Source organism: Prionailurus viverrinus, chromosome A2 (assembly GCF_022837055.1).
Source record: "Prionailurus viverrinus isolate Anna chromosome A2, UM_Priviv_1.0, whole genome shotgun sequence".
NCBI classification, from domain to species: Eukaryota; Metazoa; Chordata; class Mammalia; order Carnivora; family Felidae; genus Prionailurus; species Prionailurus viverrinus.
This window is the reverse complement of record NC_062562.1, coordinates 24,260,150-24,283,969: the sequence shown is the minus strand read 5'-3', so window position 1 is coordinate 24,283,969 and position 23,820 is coordinate 24,260,150. Positions and strand designations below refer to the sequence as shown.

General features: G+C 43.3%; 1 protein-coding gene across 8 annotated transcripts in view; it reads left to right on the top strand.

Moving 5' to 3' along the window:
- Positions 1-23,820, top strand: part of ARHGEF3 (Rho guanine nucleotide exchange factor 3) — a 306,099-nt gene that overhangs the window by 221,389 nt on the left and 60,890 nt on the right. Inside the window, exon 1 of one of the 8 annotated variants that reach the window (XM_047846385.1) lies at positions 13,884-14,117. The exons of the other annotated variants lie outside the window; for them this stretch is intronic. Coding sequence (XP_047702341.1) covers positions 14,022-14,117 — 96 coding nt within the window. The 5' untranslated portion in view covers positions 13,884-14,021. Of the gene's footprint in view, positions 1-13,883; positions 14,118-23,820 lie in introns of those variants that run through there. 8 annotated transcript variants of the gene reach the window in all.

Sequence of the window (23,820 nt, the reverse complement as noted above, 5' to 3'; positions counted from 1 at the left end):
TTCTGGTATCTCCAGAGTATCTCCAGGTATCTCTAGGTCTGACTGTAGCACACTGTCACCTTTCCTGGGAAGAAAAGACTCTGCTACTTGAATAAAATTATATAAATATAAATATATAAGTTATATATATAAATATATATTATATATAAAAATTATATATAAATATATATAATTATATATAAATATCTTAATATGTATAAATTATATATAAATATATATATAATTATGTATATATATATTTTTTTTTAAATTCTCTTCCCTTCTTTCCTCTCTTGTCTTTCTTGTGAAAGCACTTTATCCTTTGAGCTCTAAAGTAAGTTGGAAACTTATGAAACAGTATTTGTCACTGCCCTGGGCAAGGACACAAATGAAAACAAGAAGAATTTTTTCGCTCCCAGACAGCTCACCTTTGTTCAGGTTCCAAGAACGTGGGATAGAGGCAGAGGGAGGGCTCCCCTGCAGTTATCCCGCGGGAAGAGGTGCGCTCATTCACAACGGACAAGAACTGATCTTGAGATTGAAACTGGCTTATGGTGGAGTGGGTGGCTAGGAACAAGGGAAAGAAATTGTTAGCATTTTTTGACACAGTCCTTCATCTGCAGCAGCTCAACTTCTATCAGTTTGATCCAAGTCTGTGTTCATTTGAATTCAATTCTGCCAGCGTCTACTGAGTGCCTGCTGTGTGCCGTGGTGGTCGGTTCAAGAGGAAGGATGTAGCTTCCCTCCCATTACCTCCACTAGCTCCCCACCTCCAAAGCGCCCTGAGTAAGCTTAAGACCTAAGTATGTTCATTGTGGTTACTATGTAAACAGTTTCAAATGAACCTCCTGCCACCCCAGCCCCCCTGATTCCTGAAAGTCTCTCTCTTCCCCTTTCTCTTTCCCTATCACGTAACATTCAGTAGAATTTCATTATCTTCACGATGAAAGGAAACTGTGGAGCCACCCAGTTCTGGTTTGCTGACAGATGTATTCCACTCCTTCCCCCACCCAGGAAATCAGACAGAGCACCACTCATGTCTGGGCTCCTTTGCCCTAACTCCCTAGGTATAAAATGTAAGCGGTCAATGTTCCACGAGACTTGGATTGAAAAACTCTAATCCATTACGTTCGGTTTGATCAAAACGGGACCCAGGAGAGTCAAATAATTTGTCCGCAGCTGCTGTGAGTCTGTGGGTAAACAGGGACTGAAAGGTTTCTTGAGCCTGCACACGTGTGCTGCCTATAAAGCCACCTGTCCATGCTGGGGACAAGGATTGCTGCTCTGTGGCCTAACGGCACACTGAAGCCAACAACAGTCCATCCTTGGGGAGGGGATGCAGCTGTGGGGTGAAGACCACTAGTGTCCTGAGAAGACTAAGTTCTGGTGTGGATATTTAGTAGCTGTGTGACCTTGAGCAAGTTACTTAGCCTTTCTGAACCTCTATACCATCATCTATAAAACAGAGAAAGTACCCTCTTCAGCAGGTTGTGAGGACTCTGTAAGATGATACATGTCACATCCTTGTCACAGTCTGGTGTAAAGCAAATTATTTTCTAGCATTTTAGCACTCACATGTGAACTCACCAGATCACAGTGGTTCCTTTTTGTTCTGTCGGAAGTTAACTGACATCTGTCTGTGTTACTCCATTTTTTGGAAAGAGAATGCAATATGGAAATTTTGAGCTGTGGATGTGGCAAACCTGTACTCTCCTCTTAGAAATTATTTAAACAGCTTTGTTTCAATGATGTGTTTTCAACTGGCTGGTTGGTTGGTTCCCGGGCTTTAAGGAGATTCTTTCCTCTTCCAGACTTGCCTCCCAGCTCTCTTTGGGACCATAATAAACCTAGCTACTGTTTATAAAATTACTACTATGTGTTAGCCTCTTACCTGGATTCTCTCTAATCTTTACCTCCACCCTTTGAAGTTGGTGCTATTATGTCCTAATTGCAGATGAAGGCTCTGAGGCTCTGAAAGATTGAGTAACTTGTTTGATTGTTCCAACAGTTGAAGATGTTGAACACTGGAAGGTGGAGAGGCACACTTGTGTGACCTGCAGTTGTCTGGCTGTGAGATTATGTCTGTGGTGACTTTAGCACTTGGGATTTACAATTGTCAGGGTCTGAGTGGCCATCCACCTTCTTTATTTCTTTTACCAGGAGGGGAAACTAGTGAGCCAAGAAGTCATAGGACTTGACCAAAGTCAGTGTAGGAGTCCAGGGCTAAGATTTGAACCTAGGTTTCCTAACTCTTGTTTGATATTCTTTTAATCATATTATATAGACTTGAATCCTTGACCCTCATCATCATAGTCTCTGGTACCAGGACAAATAAGTTGCAAATGACCTGCAAATAATTAATGTTCCACTTCATGATTGGAACTGAAGGTTCTGGAAGCAAGGTACTTGCATTTGAACCCCAGCTCTGCCACTTACCAGCTCTGTGACTTTGGGCAAGTTGAACTCCCTTCATAGAAGGACCCACCTCATTGGATTCTTATGAGGATCACCTGAGATATGTCATGTAGCATCAAGAAACAGTGCCTGGCAGAGAGCAAACTCTCAGCGCACATTAGCTTAGGTCATCATTTGTTGGGTTCCTGGCACTTGCCAGGCATCTTTCAGCACTGGGGCTAGAACCCTGAACAAAAGAGTCATGATTTTTGACCTTATGGAGCTTACAGTTAAGTGGGAGACACTGATGTTAAAGACTAATGAAGCTTATGATTTACTGAGTACATCTGGTTCCATTTATTTTGAGGGCATTGTTTAGAAGTTGCTGCAATGTAGCTTTCCCTTTGGTTTTGATCTTTGTAAATGGGTGACATCAATGTCAATATTTTGCATCAGAAGCTTGGCCTGCGGTACACAGAGCCCTCAGCCTTGAAGCTCCTGGTACTCCGCACCACATGCCAGCAGCCATCTGTGTGTTGCATCCAGAACAGAATTGGCTGTGGTCCTTCCACTTGGATGTCAGCAGCCTACCCGAGGAGCAGAAAGGAAGTTATGACTGGGGAAAATCCACGAGGCAGCAAGACTTGGTCACTGAAGGAACAGACAGCTCTCCTAGTCATAACAGGCCTGTAGGAAGAGGACACAGTAGGAACCAAATGTTGCTGTACAGATAACACAGGCACCATACAGCCCAGTACCTATTTTTAAGTAGCAGTGGTATATTTCAGGCCTGTTCCATCCCGTTTATAAGGTAGCTCCATTTCCCTTTCAGGGTTTTTCTTTTGTTTTGTTTGCTCATAGTTGATCTTACCTCGGTTTAAACTTTGCTTTCTTGACCATTTGGTATTGAAAGAACCTTTATTCTTCGATGCATTTCCTGGAAAATGAGGATGCCAAGCTTAATTTTCTTTTTATTTTTTAAATCTATTTTTGAGAGACAGAGCATGAGCATGAGCATGAGCAGGGGAGGGGCAAAGAGAAAGGGAGACAGAGAATCCCAAGCAGGCTCCATGCTTCCAGCACAGAGCCTGATATAGGGCTCAAACCCACGAAACCATGAGATCATGACCTGAGCTGAAACCAAGAGTCGGATGCTTAACTGAGCCACGCAGGTGCCCCAAGAAAGCTTTTTTCCTTTAATGTTTATCTTTGAGAGAGAGAGAGAGAGAGAGAAAGAAAGAAAGATGCGAGTGGGGGAGGGGCAGAGAGTGAGAGAGGGAGACACAGAATCTGAAGCAGGCTCCAGGCTCCAAGCTGTCAGTACAGAGCCTGATGTAGGGCTCAAACCCATGAACCCTGAGATCACGACCTGAGCCGAAGTCAGACACTTGACTGAGCCACCCAGGCGCCCCAAGCTGAATTTTCTGATGAACCCATATAAAATATTACCATTCTGGGCTGACTACAGCAAGCCTGCTGATTTTAGATAAGGATGGTTTCATCAGTACAAGATAATATCAGTTTTATTTTCTTTCCTGAAATAAAACAACATAAAATTGAGGCAGTATTTCATAGACACTTTGGTCTTTGCTGTTTTATAGAACCACAGAAGATAAGCATCTGTGTTTAAATCACCTTATTTTTTAGTTCAAGAAACTGGGCCTCACTGAGTTTACTTGACTTATTCAAGGTCACACAGCAAATTTAGAGGTAGAACCAGAATTGGATCCCACATCTTCAAATTTAGGTCAGTTCGCTCTTCACTGTGTCACTGCTTTTATATATGCTCCATGGTTAAATCAATACTTGAAATCATGGATTTAGAGGAAAGAATCATTAACCCCTTTGGAAGCAATAAAAGTAGAAAATATCCCCAAATCCCATCTTTTCCTCTCTGATTCATTGAGAAAAAAGAGAGGAGGAAGGTTAATAACAATATGGATTATGTGTTTATTTTGTGCCTAGAATGCTGACATATGTATTATCTCATGAAACTATTCATATATTTTATCTCATAAAAGCCTTGAAAGTCTCATAGCCTCATTTTGCAGTTGATGGCACAGAGGTTTGGCATGGCAAATAAGTTGTACAAAGTCATAGAGTTAGCAAGTGGAAAACTTGGTACTTGCCTCTAGGCTTCTTATTCTAGAGCTTGTATTTTCCTCTTCTACCAGGAACTGAAGAACGGGGTGTTCAGAATTCCATAAAGTTGTATTGTAGAGCCAGGGTAGAAGGGGAATCTCTTATTCTTCAAAAATTAATGTCACAAGGTAATGCATGTGTAATTTTTCAGTTTACTGGAGCAGTCTGTACGTATTTTTTTCCCCTCGCTTTGTAACTTTGCACCTTCCATATTAAAAGTTTCTTTAGGGAATGGAAATTAATTTGGAAGGCTCCATTACTCCTGCTTCCAGCTGGTACAGATGCTTGGCCTCCTCTGGACAGGTAGGAGGGAGAGTGCTGGCCTCTTTCTGCTGAGCTCGTAAACTGAAGTGTCTAAATTCAGGAGTGATGCCAGGTGGGGTGGGGACGAGGAAGGGAGGAAAGGGATGTGGTGTTTGGAGCCCATAACTCAGGAAACGTGATGGCACCTAATTTCAGAGTGGCATGAGGCAAGTGTTTAAGAATAATGAGCTATTGTTGTGGGTTTTTTTTCTTTAATGGGTGGGTTGTTTTTATAAAGTTTTATGAACAGGAAACTGAAGCAAAATGCTGATCCCTTTGGTTTTTGAGCCCTGCCAGCATCATTTTCATTTTTATTTTTGAGTTGGTGACAGGCACTTCCTTTAACACTTCTGGGGATAAAGCGTAATGAGACACCCCAAACCTCATTTTATGATAGCAGAACCCAAACGAAGACTTGGAGTTTCAGATCTTCTCGATAACAGCATAAGGGACAGAATAAGATCCCTCCCTGACCCAGACAGAAAGATGGCTCTTTCAGAAACCAAGGTAGTCTGCAGAAATGTTTCCCTTTACAAAATTCTAGAATATTTGCCCAACATGTGGCATATCTCTAACATGCCCAAAAATGGGTCTTGCTGTGGCAAGGAAAATACTGATCGAATTCCCATCCTACCGTCAATCATAAAAACCCAGCCTATCCAGCTAGTGTTTCTCCTGGAGTATGACTTCATCTTAAATAAGGTGGTCCTATCTGTTGTGCATTTTGGATGCACTGGACCAATATTTCAAGCACTTGGCTTCAGAGATGTTAAAAGCTGTTTTGCTCCTGCAGGGCATTTATTCATTGCTTACCTTGTAAAAGTTATGTCTTATTGCACTTTCCTGGCACCAGAGCAACCCTTGAATTTACCCATTGCATTTGGTTTTTCTGGGCCTGCAGACAGCACTGGGTTATTAAAGTTCAAGGAGGAAGCCACGTGATGTTGGCTTTACAATTTTAATTCTCTCTTACCTTCCTCCCTCCCTTCCTCCCACTCCCGAACAGATGAATTTTGTTTCCTATGTACCGTGTCAAAACTAGAATGGGCTCTCAAGGCATCTCTTGTAAGACTCCAGGTTAGGACGCCCAGAGGGGAAGAGCAATACCCTCCCTTGTTAGAGCAGCTGGCGAAGAAATTTCCTTCTTCTCCCATTGGCATCTTTGGATAATAAAGTCCTTGAGCCATAATTTCACATCAGCCTGGGAACTTTAACACCATGGTTAATCTTGCAGAAACACCAGGCAAAAACCTCCCCTCCCCCTCCAAAGTCAGCCCCTCAAGGCCCAACTCAAGAGAACAAAGTCTCAATATAAACAACACTAGATATGGGCATGGCAAGTTGAATAGAAAAAATACAGTTTAACCTGGAATCTCAAACGTACAGAAGGAAAAAGAAGAAAATGCCTCTGGGGGGCAAGAAAAGGACAGATGAGCATGTTACAAGGTACCCCTGAAAATGGACTATTTGACATCCTTTGCCACCAGTTTCAGTCCCCCTGGCAAGTCTACCTTGTTCAGGAATTAGTGTAAATTGCCAGGTATGTGTAAAAAACCGGAGGGAACTGAAAGCTCTCAGTAATATCCAGGACAGCCTCAGAGCTTATACTGCAGGAACCATCTCTCAAAGTGGTCTCAGTGAGTTTTGGATTCCTCAAGAAAAATGTCTACCCATGTCTACTTCTCAAAAAAATTTTTAACAGCCCATTTTGGTGCTCTGCATATGATTTCTTGGTCCCATCACAGAAACTTGATATATGCTATGTTCCTTATTGCAAAAATTCTTCTCTGGATTCACCTATTCCGTGACAGCTTCTTTGATTAGCCCTATTTCAATTTAGTTTTCATTTTAACAAATATGGATCATGCTGACACATGCTAGAAGGAGCTGAGCCACTACGGTGAGAGAGATAGATAACGGTCCCTGTGCCCCTGTAGCTCACTGTCAGGTGGTGGAGGAATCGATCATTAGGAGCTGGGTGAGTGTTGGGGAAAGAGAGGTCTTCAGTGCTGGGGAGCACAGAACAAGGGCTCCCCAACCTAGGAATCTAGGATAGCCTTGGATGAGAGGAATTATCCAGGAAGCCATTTGGTGGTTGTTCTTGTGATGCCAAAGAACTAAGTGATCATGCAGCAGTAAAAGTTGGTGAACTAGAAGCCTGTACTTTTGTTCAGCCTTCTGTTGCCAAGAAGTCAGTCAGTCAGAATAGTGGGCATGTGAGACTTGAATTGCTGAACTTGGTTTTGAATGTCATATGGAAAAATTCAAACATAGCAGAACTCACCTCCCACTTAACCAAAGAACCCAGTGAACCTGCACCCTCTGTCCCATCTATAGTGTTGTCAGACGCCCACGGCATAAGGAACATGTTAGCTAATGGGCTGCTCTCTAACACGCACCAGACGACTTCTGCTCGTACCACATGAGTGAGACACAAACAAGCTTGCCAGGAGTCCCCAGGTCTGCTTCTGCTCATTGAACTCATTCTCTAATTAAGGTCTTCTACACACACTACTCTCCTCCCTGTACCCCCCTCTCTCCTGCCCCAGGTCTTTTTCAAGTAAACATCTCAAGCCAACTGCCCTCCTCCCATTCTCTACTGCTACAGCTAATTTTTTAAAAGCTTAAATGCAGTCATGTCCCCTGGCCATGAAGATAAGCATGTTTTTAATTGAAACTCTGGATACCAGATTGTAAATCAAGTTCTAAGAGCCAGAACATGTCTCCTGGTGGGTGGCTTAGTTGGTAGTTTACTCGGAGTGTGAACTTGTTTATTTTTCATTGTATCCCTGATGCACCCATACGGATGCAGGCTATCCAACGTTGAATAGCTGGATGAGCAAATAAGCAGCTCTCCATGCCCACTCAGGATTTTGATGCTATAACCATTGGGCTAACTACCCTTGGGCACCTCCGGCCTGAGAATCTGTGGTTCAGAATATTCCTGGAATGGGGGAGGTGGGCAGGCTCATTTGGGAGCCGGCTGATAATTCTAACTCACACCACTGTGCTATTCGATGCACTTTGAGAGGGTTTATCAAAAATTCAAATTTCTAGAGTCCATTGATGAAGATTCCAATTCAGTAGACCCAAAGTGGGGCCCAGGTATGGACTTGATAAGCTTCTCACTTTATTTCACTACAGGTGGTGTCTGGCATTAATGTCCCTGAATTCCCAGAAGTCACATTTCCATAAATGTATAATTTTTCAAATCCTGGCCAGATGATATGAATACTGCTATCATTGATATACACATTTTACACATTTCTCCTACATTTTAATTTTTTAAGAATTAGGATATATCTTCTAATTGATCACATGTTATAATTTAATTGGCAACATTTTTCTTTCTTGGTAATACATAAAATAATAGCACATATTACAGTCTTTGGCATCTTAGGTTTGGTGAAATATGGTACTTTGATTTCTGAGTTTGTAGTTGATGGAAAACAGTTCTACTATCCAAAACTAGAATTTACATATTTTAGACAACAATTTCTCCATGCAGTGGTTAGTGTAGAAAACCTATATAACACATAACATTAGCTATAGTCTGAGGGGAATAAATATTTTTGGAGTGTAACAAATTTATTGAATTCTTGGTCAAAAGATATGAAATACTCTCAAACAAATTCAGACTACCCATAAAGTTCAAAGACCCTATAGTAGCATACAGAAAGTGTTCTAAAGACTGGCTTAAATTCTATAAGCAAAACAAGCCTGCTGATAGTAATCAGCTCAAATTGGACAAAGTCAGGATTCTTACTACAGATGAGTGAAGACAGGTTTCCAATCGTACATGCTGTGTGGTCAGAAATACCATATAACAAAAAGACAGTAAATTGAATCCCTTGGGATTTTTGTTTCATCACTGAGTTTGAGTTTCTGCTCCCCAAAACAATTAAATATGGTGGTGACGGTTTTCCTGGGAAAGACCAAACTTTGAAACATTTCTTCCTCCTCTCTGATTTCTTCTTCAAGTATTATCTTTCATTGAAACTTTCATTTTCACTTATCGTTTGAAGTACATTTTCATATCAGTAGCAGTTTAAGACAGTTTTCTGTCCCCCACCCTTTATTCCCCTATCTTTTGTTTTCTTGTCCTTTTGTGTTTTATGAAATACGTGATTTTGTTAAGTGTCAGGTTTGGGCAACAGGGAAAGATTCTAGGCATGTCAATATTCTGAGGCAACTTGGCACTGAAGCATTTTTTCTTTGCTCCACCATGCCCAAACTGACATTTGTGGTCGAGGTCTGAAGCAAGAATATCCTTAAGGTCAAAACCAACAGATTATCCTGATGCTATATTTCAGTTACATTCTCTCTTTAATGCAAGTTTTCTCAACAGCAGCATTATTGACATTTTGAACCTGTAAATTCTTTGTTGTAGGGGCTGTCCTGTGCATTATAGGATGTCTGCCAGCATCCTGAGTCTCTATCTACTAGATGCCACTAGGACCCCACCCCCACCCCAATGACAATAAAAAATGTATTCAGACATTGCCAAATGTCACCGGGGAGACAACATTGCCCCCAGGTGAGAATCACCGCTGTAATGAACTAGAGGTGAGGAATGTACCTGTCTGTGGTATATCAGGGCAAGACAAATATTCATTCCCTTTTAAAAAAACATAAAGTCTTGATTATTTTTGCATTATAGCTGGTAATCCACAGGATTAGCTCTATCTTGGGAGAAATAAAAAGATTGTATCACTTAACCGGTTTTTCAAACTTGTTTCACAAAATGAGATCTTTAAGTGAATGCAAGAATGAAGTCTTCCAGCTTTAGAATATCCAGGGATATATTTTCATAAATCTAGCCTGGAGCCAATGGACACAACCCCAGGCAGGCAGAGAGTAATAATACTGATATGATTTTGGATATTATCAGTGTTTTGTTGGTGCCATTTTTACCCGTCTGGCAGGAAACCACAGTCCTGATCTCTCAGAATTCACTGCCAGAACTTTTTCAGGCTTTTGACTCCCCTCTCTCATCAAGACTGAAGCGGCAGAGAGGAGAGGGAGCTCAGTCATTAGCTGGGAATGTTGCCCAAATGGAAGGGGGGAAGGGGGAGGTGTTGGTACACATGTGTATCCAACATGTACCTACACGACTGTGTGAGATCAGCAAGGGTGGGAGAGATAGTTCCAGATGCCAAGGAGCAGATGGAGGTGCATGTGTTCGAAGGCTGGGCTGTAGAGGATTGGCTGCTGTCACCTGAGCTCCTTCTGCAAATGCACACCTTGCTGCAGAGGTTATAGTTGAAAGGCATGTTTTAAAGTCAACCATACTCCTTGAGCAGATGTGTATTACACACCTCCCTGGCACAGAGGTTCAGGAATAGGAAGAGAAGAAAGGGGAGAAATGTAGCTGATTGAGCACCTGCTCTGTAATGAACACTCTTTCATATTTGATGAATGAATGAATGAATGAATGAGACTTTAAGGAGAAAAAGAACCCACTAACTCTGATGTTAAGTGTATTGGTAACAGGACAAGGCATCGTCCCATTGGCTGAGAAGGTCTCCACAACCACTAACTTCTGAAGTTTTAGCCTCAAGCTGGCCTGTTGTGCTCACCGCCACAGCAGTGAGATTTGAGGAGTTGATTGATGGTCTCCCAGCCATGCCTGGCTGTCTGCTCTTCTGAAAGGAGCTAATAACCAGTGGTGGGCTTGTGTGTGGAGGCCCACCACTCCACCGGCAGCACAAACAAGCCCCACTCGGCCCAGGCGAGAATGCAGGCCCCACTCTTGGCACTGTTCCTGGAAACGAAGAACAGGCTTCTTTATTCCAGTCTCCAGGCTTCTGGCTAGCAAGGAACACTGCCCGGCTGTGAAGCGTTTTATAGGATTATAACGGGTTGTGCTAAAGGCGAGTTCTGAAAAGCACTTTGTGCCACTGCTTTGAGTGAAGCTGACTGTTAGGGCAGTGTTGTTCCTAAGCCCATAAACACACACACACACACACACACACACACACACACACACACACACACAGGCAGGATAGGGAATGCCGGGCTCCTGGGGCCCACTCAGCTGGGCAGCACTGCAGAGTTGGCCCGGCTTCCCTCAGTTCTGACACCAGCCTCAGGAGTGTGCTTAGGAACCATCCTGTAGAGCAGCCTGCTTTCTGACAAAGTCTTTGGTCACAGACACCTCTGTTTGGAATCCTAGGCAGAATACCCAAACCCCAAAGCTGCTAATGTTGGAGCAGTACACCACACACGAGGGAGGTTCTGAAGTCAGGGCACAAGGTGGACATTGCATGGAGTCAAAAATACCCTTGAAAAAATTTTAAATGTCTCAAGGACCACATACATACATGGCTTGTGTATACCCCAAATTGCCAGCTTCAGTTTACAGACCTTATTGTACCCAAAATATATGTCTTTAAACACCAGAGCCCTATTTATGGTGGTGAGACATTCATGCTTTGAGAAGCTTAGAAGCATCTGACAAGCCAAGGGAACTCCAGGTCCCCATCTTTCCTTTCACTCTCATTTGGGGGCTTATGCTTTTTTTTTTTCAGCACTATGTAAATGATTACTGGCCATTAGCAATCTCTTTCTATCTCTATCTCTCTCTCTCTGCCTAACATATCTGGCAGAAAACACAGAAGTTTGCTACACATATGTTCTGTGGCCATGTATATTAATTGATTTTTATTGTTCCAAATCTTTTGAGGAGGGGCAAAAAAAATGTTACGAGAGAGAGTGGATATAGCAGCCTTCCTATCAACCAGTATGACTATTCTTTGCTCTATGATAGTTGTACTTAAACTTGAGGTTAAAGTACCCACTTTTCCATGGGGTTTATGTACTGCTACACTGGGCTTAGGGTATGCCAGACTCCCTGCCCAGCCCTGAGGATCCCGCAGTGAATAGACCAGTCGAAGTTTGCTAAGGTCACTCTTTCTCACCAAGTGCTGGAGGTGCACTTCCCAACTAGAGGATAAGGCCCAGCGAACTTGTCAAAGCTCGTCCTCAAAGGGGCTGTTGCTGGCCAGATCATCCTGTTGAGATGGTGGGCCTGAGGGGCCAGAGGAGCAGGAAGAAGACGGGAATGAGGAGCAGCTGCATGTGCTTCAGCTCATATCCTCAGCAGCCAGGGTAGCCCTGAGTGAGGCATGTCACTGCCTCTCCTGGCCCTCCTTTGGCTGCAGAATTAATCAGGGGCTGTGTTAGTTGGGTGCCTTTGGAGATGACATTCCCTTCACGCCCCCGCTAAGCTTGGTCAGGCTCACAGGGAGCACTTACATAAGCTCCCCAATCAGCAGAGCCCGGGTTAAGAAATGAAGTTGTGTTCGGGAATACAGGTAGAAAAACTCAGTGGTCCATGGGCATCTTTCTCACTGCAAACCTCGTCTTCGATCACCTCCTTCCCGCTGCTTGAGTATGTATATTTGAAGGGAAAAAAAAAATCCAGGTGTTTTCTCCAATCTCAGCCAGAACCCACTAATTCAGGAGTCTCCTTTACACATGTGGCAACAACGGGGCTAGCAAAACTGGCCAGACTCTCTCTTTTCTGAAGGCAGTTTGTCCACACTAGCTGGACAGGAAAGTAGGTGAATTTAGTGCCAGGGTGTGTGGGTTTGGTACCTGGGATGAAAGATCTATGTATCATGAGGTTTCCTGCCTGGAAAGTGGAAACGGGATTCTGGCCTTAGCTGGAAGCAGAGAACACTGTAACAAGGTCTAGATATTTCCATTCCCATTACCTCCTGTACACCTAAGAAGTCAAAACAAAAGACATCAGCTCCCTAGACCACCACCTGCAGTGGTCATGACTTTGATGGGGGCCAGGGGGTGGGATTTCAACAGTGCAGTCTACAAAATAACTTTTGAGACAGTGATCATTTTAATATTAAAAAATTAATTTCCCAAGTAACACATAAATATATTTTTCTTGTAAAAAATTTAAGAACATTAGCTATAAATTTAAAGTCTCTTTTACAGCCTTTAATTCCAGGTGTATACCTGGCATGGATTGCCTCCCCTAGCCCCAAGGGGACTTGTAAGTTTGCTGTGCATCCTTCTGGATGGTTTTCAATAGTATTTACCTACATTTTGCTATAGAAAATACATGGTATTATGTAGATGTGTTTTCAACACAAATGGTATTAATATTGGGCTTACTCTGCAATTGTTCTTTAACTGAATGTGATACATACACTGGAGATCTCTCCATGCCACAACCCTGGACCCATCTTGTTTTTGACTGCTGCTGAGTGGGGTTTTATAGGGAGGAGAATTTATTCAAGCATTCCCTGTTGATGGATATTACAGTGGTTCCAGTTTGGGGGTTTTGCTTGTTTGCTTTTTACTGTTCCAGACTGGGCTGCAGCAAATGATCTTAGAATTGCCTATTGAACATTTACAATGTAGTTCTCCAGTAAGGCATGGTATAGCCAACCGGGTCCTGCTGCAGAGCTTCATCTTGAACAGACCCTGTCAGACTGCCCTTGTGAGTGGCTGACAGCCACTAATCAGCCTCTTCATATTTAAAAATGGGTACAGAGGAAGGCGCCCAAGGGAAGTCTCTGGAAGTGGTGGAAATACATTTCCTGATTGTGGAAGTGGTTACGTGAGTGTTTACATTTGTCAACACTCAACTGACTATATAACTTAAAGTGGGCACATATTACTGTTTATAGACTATACACTCCAGTGACGTTCAGATGTTCATTAAAAAAAAAAAAAACCACACAACTGTGGGGGGTGGAGACTGGCTGGGAATAAGGCAAGACGGAATACTACCTCTTCTTAATATGGGCGTTTAAAATGCTGGCTTTTCCTTCCACCGGGTCTCCTCTCTACTCGCCGTCTCTTCCACTCCCGGAGTGAGGGGTAGTCGTTGCACGGGTGGCCTCGGGCCTCCGCCTCGCGGAAGGAAAAGACCCTCGGTAGAATCGTCCCTCTCCTCGCTGGGGCGTTTCCGCGGGGCGGTACCTGGGCGTTCCAAGGACGCGCGGGGGCGGGGCCGAGGCGGGGCCCGCCCCGCCCCAGGTGGGTGGGCCCGCACTAGGCTCCGCCCCCTTTCAGCCGGAGAGCAGAGTCGGTCCCACCCGGCAAGAAGCCGGCTGTCAGTCTCCGTGCCGCCACTGCCGCCGGGCACCGTGGAGCTGGGGCCCCCTTTCGCCTGGGAGTTTTGTAGTCGCCTCGGGTCAGCGGTGACATCCCAAAGAGCAGGCCCGGCAGCCACCATGGTGGCCAAGGATTACCCCTTCTACCTCACGGTCAAGAGGGCGAACTGCAGCCTGGAGGTACCCCCAGCCAGCAGTCCGGTCAAGGACGCCGAGGTAGGGTCTCCACCTGGACCTCTCTGGGTCCATCTGTCAGTCCTTCTGTCTGTCTCCATCTCTCAGTCCCTCGGCTCCCTCTCTGTATCAGTCTCTCTCTACCTGCATCTTTCATTCGGTGTGTTCCTCTTTCTTTCTCTCCCTCTGCTTCTGCGAATCCCTCTCCCTCTCCCCATTTCTCACACTCACTGTCTCCCTCCATGTCTCACTCTCTGTCTCTGCCTCCTTTTTGCCCCTTCTATGTGGATCATCATGAGCCTCCTCCCCTATCCCTGTCCCCCTTCCTCTTGGCCAGGGAGCAGCTAGCTGCCTCCTCACCCTTGCCTCTCGCATCCTGCAGGGCTCTCAGACTGTCAGTCTTCTGTCTAGACCCAACAGAGGGACTTTCTCTTACTGTATCCTTAGGCCCAGATGTCAGTCAAGAGCTACCTTTCAAGCTTGGGCTTCCTCTTGCCTGGGTTGGGAAGCAAGAGAAGGCCTTTGGGGGCCGTCTCACCTGTCAGGCTTGACCTCACAGTTGTTTGGCAGCAAAGACAGGACCTGGCACCTCTGCTTGTCATCTGTGGCCATTGGGGTCATTCAGCTGGAAGTCTGGGGGCTAAATGAGTAGTCTGAGTGTCTTGTACGTGGAGCCCGAAAATGAATTAAACTCCTTGAGGGCAGTGGAAAGCTGTCTTGGAACACTAGAAACAATTATCTTTCTGAAAGGGAACTTTCCAGTGCCTTAAGGGTGATGTGAAGGAGTCCTCCTGGCTTGTATTTAGTCTTGCCATTTGCTTCTGTGTGTTATATCTCTGGCAAAGAGCTCAAAAGGCTGGGTTCAATTGGAAGAGAAAGCATCCTTCTTTGTCTTTAAGGTTCTTAGGGAATATAGTTGCTTCCATTAGACCACAGCTTTGCTGTGGCTGAGCTATAGTGGAACCCACGGGACCCAGCTCATCACTGCTGCTCATGTGTGTATCTGAGAGATCATCACGGTGCCCAACCACGACTGGCGAAAGTCTGGAGACAGATGTGCATCCGACCTTGTCGCAGCATTCTTAAGGGTTCTCTACCTACCCACCACCCTTGGGTCTACTTAGCTGTGTGCACTTGGCTCACTGAATTATGTATGTTTGGGAGGACAGCATCAAAGATTCATTGCCTCTAACAAGAGCTGCTCCAAGCTGACAAGACTCCAAACAGTCTTCAGTTGTAATCAGCTTTCTGTAAGCTGAGCACAACTAACTTCTCACCCCCACCCCCACCCCACACTCCAGCTCAGTTGTATATTTTCACAAAGAGTTTTTGTTCCTAGTAGCTGTGGAAGTGTGATGGCCTTAATGGTGTTTGAATTTTTATGTAAATTTTGACAAGATAGCACCAGCATACAGTTCAGGTTGTTCAGGCTTGGAATAGATATAATGATTTTTCCATAGGAACTTCATAATTTAATGAATATAAGAGCAGTGAAGCTAGTGCCCCCTCAAACTCCTTTTCAAGGACGCAAATCATAACCAAGTTTAATAAGTTGAAATGGATCAAAGGAAAGAATAGTGAGAATAGCTCTGGACCCTAACCAGTCCCTTCTTGCCATCCCTTAGTCCTATGTTTTCTGAGCAGTTTGGCAAAAAGCTTAGGTAAAACTCATCTGCTTGACCTTTTCATATACTTAGAATATAAATATATCTGTATGTCACAAATGTGAGGAAAGACATGTATCACCAAATGTCAAATATTAGTTTTCTTCATGGTAGCCAGATACAGATTTTAAAATGTGACTTATTTTCCTTTTTGGGGGATATCCTGGTATGGCAGTAAGGATGGGAGAGGGACAATTTTGAAAATGGTAAATATTTTTCAGGTATCACCATTGAGGAGTGTGTGTGTGCGCGCGCGCGTGTGTGTGTGTGTGTGTGTGTGTGTGTGTGGTTTAAATCAGAAATATCATGTATGCTGTATACATCCTGAAGCAGAAGGGTCCAGTGACGTGCACCTCCTAGCTTCATTTCCTGATAATGGTGATAGGCAAAGTTGGAAAAAGAAACCGAAGTGAATTTAGGGGGTAGTTTTCTGGTTTCATTATCCGTGCAAAAGATAAGTCAACCCTTGTAGGCCTTACTTCTCCATAAGCAATTAACTAAAATATATTTTCTGCCAGCAGGTGTCGTCAGTATTTGTAAGTGTTTGAAGAACAGCATACCCTGGTATGCCTGTTGGAAAACATGATTATACACATGTTTATAAGCTAAGCATTGACTGTTAATTCCTATGAAAGTACTTTTTTAAGATTGATAATTTTTTTCCAAAAATAAGGTGTTTATAAAGAGAAAAACTGACTTATCCAAAGTGCTTTTTGACCTTCAAAGGAAACAAAGCACCTGTGCCCTTTGGACATATAATGGCCATTCCTTTGGAATTTGCTGTGGGGAGGAGCACTGCATGGGCAAGTGCCTTCTAGCATGGCTCCTGAGGTTGCAGCAGGAGTGCTGGGGAAAGCCACTCAAGGAAAGCCTTGCGGGGAAGGGCCTGGTGTGCAGTGGTGTGCATCTGATACCATACACTTGAGTTGAAAATCTGCAACAATAAACATTCTCTTAAATTCAAATCATAACAAAATTTCTACTTGAGATTTAAATGCTTTGTAATTTTTAAAATTTTGGCGATGGTTTCCAGTGAAAGGAAAAAGGTGATATATTTTTAAATTTAATTTTCTTTAAATATTTTCTTAAAAATATTTATTTTAAACATGAAAAGTATTATGCACGGATTATGATATTAATACAATACTGCTTCTTAATCTGGTATTTCTTTATGGCATGGATATGTGAGTTGGGTTGCAAGTGTTTAATTTTAATACCCATAACCAGCTAGATCTTTCTGCTCTAATTGTTAACTGTGAAATCCAAGGACCTTAGTCCATTTTAGTCCATGGCTCTAGACTTTCCCAGAAAAGCATCGTTAAGCTTGCTCCTTCTGATCACTGATGTAGTTTCATTCAATTTATCTGTTTTCTTATTTGTTGGGCGCTTATTCCCATGCCAAGAGGGACTGGTCCTTCCAGGCATGTTAGGTCCTCTGAACACCTGACCAAGTCACAAGAAGAAAAACGGTTAGCTCTTAATGAATTACACTGATTGTACGTTTAAAGGCACCATTTCCATATGGTGAAGTTTGAGTTTAAAGAAAGAAGGCTCTGGGGCACCTGGGTGGCTCAGTCAGTTGAGCGTCGGACTTCGGCTCAGGTCACGATCTCGCAGTTCGTGAGTTTGAGCCCCTCATCGGGCTCTGTGCTGACAGCTCAGAGCCTGGAGCCTGCTTCAGATTCTGCCTCTCTCTCTGCCCCTTCCCCGCTCATACTCTGTCTCTCTCTGTCTCTCAAAAATGAGTAAACGTTGGGGCGCCTGGGTGGCGCAGTCGGTTAAGCGTCCGACTTCAGCCAGGTCACCATCTCGCAGTCCGTGAGTTCGAGCCCCACGTCAGGCTCTGGGCTGATGGCTCAGAGCCTGGAGCCTGTTTCCGATTCTGTGTCTCCCTCTCTCTCTGCCCCTCCCCCGTTCATGCTCTGTCTCTCTCTGTCCCAAAAAAATAAATAAACATTGAAAAAAAAATTTTTTTTTAAAAAATGAGTAAACGTTAAAAAATAATTTTTAAAGAAAGAAGGCTCTGGGGCACCCAGGTGGCTCAGTCAGTTAAGTGTCCAACTTCAGCTCAGGTCATGATCTTGTGGTTCGTGAATTCAAGCCCCGCATCGGGTTCTGTGCTGACACAGCTTGGAGCCTGGAGTCTGCTTCAAATTCTGTGTCTCCCTCTCTCTGCCCCTCCCCTGCTCGTGCTCTGTTTCTTTCTCTTTCTCTCAAAAATAAACAAACATTAAAAATATAAAGAAACGTGGCTCAAATGAATGGATATGTTGGCTAAGGATGCTGGAGCCTGGTGAGAAGGTTTTAAGAGTTTGGGGTCAATCTCATTTTTAATGATAATACAAAGAGATGTTTCTGTTATTTTCTTTCTAAGAATATATCTGAAAATTTGATGGACAGCTCACTTTGAGTTTTAAGATGCACTATTTCAGATGTTGGTCAGGATTAGGCCAGATTTAGTTAGCAGAATTTGTAATCATTGCCTTTCTCTCAAAAGTATATGATCTGATTTTGATTCAGCCAGTATATTTGTGTGACTCTTGGAATGACGTGTATCTAGAAATGACAGAGCTCTATTCCTCTCCTAAGTACCACATCTAGTGTCTCACTTGAGACCTAAGCCATGTTGTAGGGTTAACATAAAGTACATATTTTTTCCCTCACTTTATGAATAAAGACACTGAGGGGAGGTGACTTACAGAAAGCCATGAAGAAAATCGGCAGCTAAACTGAGAGCCAATGCCAGGTTTCCTGATGGATTTAGTCCAGCATTTCATACAGTGTACCTTGTGTCATCTAAGGGTGTTTACCTCTGTGAAGAAAGAGGGAGGGGAATGAATACTTAACAGACATATAAAATGCTTTAAAATATTTTCTTTTAAGTATATAATCACGAGTGCTTTATGGAACTGAGGTGAACCCTATGCCCCTGCCATAATTTATGCCCCAGTCAGTCCACATGTGGACTTGAAAATTGTATGCACCTGGGGCTCAACTCCTTGCATGCCAGCTGGAGAGCTAAAGAAGTCAAATGGCTTCCAGTAATGTATACATTTCTTGGAATCTGTATCGTGTAGTGTTGAACTGATAGTATATATAACCAACTGCATGGAAATAGTTCTGAGGAGTTATTGCAGTTAGAATCCTGGTAGTTCTTCAAGTGACTAAACAAGTAGACTCCATGAATCATGTGACTTCAGATCTTGCTGGGAGGGGAGTAACATGGAGTTACCAGGGGTAAAGGCCGTTGCTTGCTGGTAGCATCTGCTTATGGTCATCCAGCCATGATTCTGAGGCTTGTTCAGATGAGTCTTGGCTTCCAGGATAGGATGTACATGAACTAGGAATAGATATATTATTGGAGAAAAGCATATTCACTTTACACATGTACACTTGAGTATGTTCAGGGTATCAACTCTAGACTGAGTCCTAATGCCATCACCTGCTAGTGGTATCACCGTGGACAAGCTACTCTGCCTCCCTAAGCCCTGTTTTCTTCAGTGTTAAAATGGGGTTGATGATAATTCCACCTTCTAGGACCATAGTGAGGGTCAATGAGATGATTCACGTATAGCACTTAGCCCAGTGCTTCGTGTATAGTAAATGTCCAATAAATAGCATCATCATCATTGAGACTTCTGCACCTTGAAAAGATTCCTCAAACATTTTTAATTAATGATCGCCATCCTAATTTTCTGAGTGTTGTGTTACAGATAGCAGGGCCTCATTGTAGGTCTTCTCTTTATCCCCACAACACTCCTATAAGGTTGGTGTACTGGTCCCTTTTGGGAGAAGAAACTGAGACCCGGAGCTGGGTAGTAGCCTTTCCAGGATGGCTAAGCTACTAAGTGGAAGAGCCAAGATTCACAACCCAGTCTGGCCCCGAAGCTGTACTTTCCCAACCACGTCATGTTGCGTCCAAATGACTAAATCACTGGTCTCCTCACCACATAACACATGAAGGATGAACCTGCTTGCTGGAGCAAATAGCCTCACAGTCAAAAGCCTACTTTTTCTGGGTGTCTGGATAGAAGACCCCACCATCACTCAGTGCTTCTGGCAGCTCACTTCGTAGAATGGCTACGACCCAAAGGAGCGGGAATTTGCAAGCCTCCATTTGGGGAGGGTTTGGGTAACTTCCGTTCTGTGTTTCTCAACACCCAGGAGCTGGTCTTTGGCAGAATTCCGCATGCTCAGCTCTGTGGAGGTGACACTGTTAGTTCTGCAATTAGTCATTTTGCTTATCTGCGTTAACCACCAGCCTTCCACCTAAACCAAATAACTGGAAGGCCCTGACTGCCATCTGGATACTTGCAAATTGTGTCATTTTCTCAAGACACTCTGAAACTGCCTATAAAATCCTGGACTGTTGCCACTGTTTTCATAACAACTGAATGAAAATAAATTACTGACCATATCCTAATTTTTGCAAAGCCCAGTGCACATGTAATTGTTATTAATGGCATTCGTATATCTAGAAGAGCTACTTCATTTGTGATGTATGCATGCAATTGCCTTCCATAATTTGTCAGCATTGGTAATGTGTACAGGTCACACACAAAATGAGGAAATTGCTGTAACTGCATTCCCATGTATTTTCATCTTGGCTCATGGACTGTCAAGAATGAAGGCCAGTGGTTTCTAATGCCTTTCATTTTTAATGAATTGACACTGTTTATTAGCTTAAAAGAGGCTATGTCACACGTTAATCAAGAAAGGCGTCTGAACCTTCATCTGGCTGGGAAAGGAGGGTTCTTTTTAAGTCTAGAAACACTTGTGTCTAGACCTTCTGTGTTTGAGCCATTGTATTCTTTTGTGAGAAGGCAGCCCCGATTATTACTAAACTTCAGTTAATTGGAGCAGAACCAGAAACCTTAGCGGTAAAGTCACTGGACTTTTTTTTTTCCTCCTCTGGCTCTTAAGATGAAGAGGTAAGGAGTAGCAAAACAGGCTCTCTTTTTTTTCCGGGGATTTATGAAACACAAACAAAACTAGCCTTCAGGAAATGACCCAGGGTCATTGCATTCGAGAACCTTAGAGTGGGAAAGGCCTGTTGAGAACATGGAGCCCAGTGCTGGGGCCATTCAGTCTCTGCTTAAACATCTCCAGAGACAGAGAGCTCATTACCTTCTGAGCCTGTACACTCCATCTTTGTTCAGTGTAGATCATGAAAAAAATCCCGTCTTAATTATAACATTGCTTTCTGCAACTGAATAATATACAGGAATATTTTCTCATGTGTTATCTCCTTAAATATTTGTTCTCTCTCCCCATCTACTCCCACTCTGCGCACACACATGCATATGTATGCATGTATACATACACACACACACACACACACACACACACATAAACACACTCTTCCCCCAGGTGCTTGTTTCTCTTGGCTAGACATCCTGGTTCCTGTAACTTTTCCAAATGGGACTTACTGTCCAATCTCTTTCTCTTCCTTGCTTGTTTCTACCGGACATCCTCAGGGTGCCTGGAAATCTTGAGTATTGATCAGCCCAGAGACATACTATATAGTGCTATATCAACAAACAAGATTTCTGTTATGTTTAATGTGCTTCCTTAGACAAGAGAAGTAGACTAATACATTGAAAAAGACTTTTGAAATAGAGATGACAGACTGAAGATTAATGTCTTTGTCATATAAGTAATTTATACAAATGTAAAAGAACCCTCCAAGATGTCCTTTGATAAATGAACAAAAAGACACTAATAATTCATGCACAAGGAACTGTGAAAGTAAACATTATTTAAAATGTTCACTCTAATAGAAATTATAGAAGTGCAAAAGGCAAGTACAATAATAAGGTGCTGTTTCATACCTAATTGATGTCACAAATATTTTAAAGACATGATAGAACCCAGTCCTGGGGATGTTGCAAGGAATAACACACTTCTTTGGGGTAATGAGGGGACTTGTCAGTATATATTAACACACAAAAAAAGGTACTTGGGTGGCTCAGTTGGCTAAGCGTCTGACTTTTTCAGTTCAGGTCATGATCTCAGCTTATGGGTTTGAGCCCCACATTGGAGACCGCTTGAGATTCTCTCTCAATCTCCCTCTCTGTCCCTCCCCAGCATGCGTGCTCTCTTTGTCTCTCTCTCTCAAAATAAATAAACTTTAAAAAACAACAAAAGAAAAGAAAAGGAAAGAAAAGAAAAGAAAAGAAAAGAAAAGAAAAGAAAAGAAAAGAAAATGTTTAAATCTCTGGACCCAGTATTCCAGCTCTTAGGGAGGAAAATACTATTCAAAGATGTTCATAATGATATTATTTGCAATAATTGTCATGTTATATGCTTGTGCATTTTATAGGTTTCAAAGCATTTTTATAGTCTTTTCCTCACCGGAGTATAATTATCCCCGTTTTAAAGATGAGGATCCCAAGAATCGGAGAGATTCAATAATTTTCCTAAGATCACACAGCTGGTCATGGCAGAACTGAAGCTTGAAGTCGGCTGTCTGACTTCAGTTTAGCATCCTTCCCTACTTGTTTCTAACAGAAAAGCCAACGAACCGACCTATAATGACAGAATGGCTCCATGTACCATGGCCTCTGGCACAGGGATCGATGGCATTTGAGCCATTACACACAAGCTAACAGAAATACCTTAATGTTCTTGTAAAACATAAAAAGGAAAAAGCGTGAGCATAATGATACACATGATGTAACCAATTTAAATGTGTACATATGTGCATGAGATGTAGAGAAGTCGGGGAAGGGAGGTTCAGTCAGCACACCCTCTCCCTCCCTCTCTCATTGCGCTTACTAAATTCACAGCAGTGCTGCCCTGTGTTCAGATAGCAGTCAGGGGTTTTCACTTGCACTGTCTCCTTTGAACCTTGCACTGGCTGAGGAAGCTGAGCAAGGCAAGGACTGTGCTTTTTGTTTGTCAACTGAAGAAACAAGAGATTCAGAGAGATGAGGAGGCAGGTCCAAAATATTGTCGCCTCCTTGTCCAGCCTTGACCTGTTGGCACACTGCAGTGTTGGCTTAACCCAGTCATGTTCCTGAATGAGGTTGGTGGTAAGCAGCACTATTTGGGGGGTTTTCAAAGTGAAGTCCATTAAAGAACACTGCATGCGGTGACCTCACCTGGGAGCCAGTGGGCTGGTGGACCCATCCCTTGGCCTGCACTCCAGATTCAAGTGCAAAGCCTACTTTATATTTAAAATTTTTTTTAATGTTTATTTATTTTTGAGAGAGACAGAGACAGAATGCAAGTGGGTTAGGGGCAGAGAGAGAGGGAGACACAGAATCTGAAGCAGGCTCCAGGTTCCGAGCTGTCAGCACAGAGCCCAACGCAGGGCTCGAACTCACGAGCCGTGAGATCATGACCTGAGCCGAAGTCAGACGCTCAACCTACTGAGACACCCAGGCACCCCAAGCTTACTTTATATTTAATGTGAGATTGCTGTGAAACAAGAAGCCCACAAAAAATGGCTAAACAGAAACTTCTGTACGTGTAGAGGACATCCCTTAAAAAGATGTCTGCCTGAGCTCTGCAGATCTAATGTTTGCAGCAGAGGTGCTAATTAATTGGTAAGGAGAAATAGAGCACTTCCCCCGAGGGGACGGTTTCCGTAGATACCAAGAGAAGTTGGCAACCTGAATGAAATAAAACTAAGAGCCTGTGTCAGGACCTTGGAAAATATATAAAAAATGTTTAGCAGGTGCCACCATTGTCAGATTTGGAAGTCTGGAGTCTTCCTGGAGGAAGAAGCCACAGAAGGGAAGAGGGAAGCAGCCAGTGGGTGGAAAGAGATAGATAGATCTACAGGCCTGACGGCCCAAAGGGGGACAAGTGATAGAAGCCTTCTCTCTGTGTGCTTTCTGGCTCCAACACAAGGTCAGTGCTAGAGTCCCTCTCAAGTGTGTTATCTTACATTGAAATGCTAACATTTCATAATCCCTAAGTGACGCAGGCATGTCAAGAACGACCCCAGGCAAATACAGAGAAGATAATTAAAGGTCACTGGTGAAGACTATTCTTGTGTTTGACTTTGCACGGGTGGGGAGGGGTGCCGGTGGCTCGTTAGTATCCTGTTAGGTTTTTGGTCTTGTTCGTTCTCA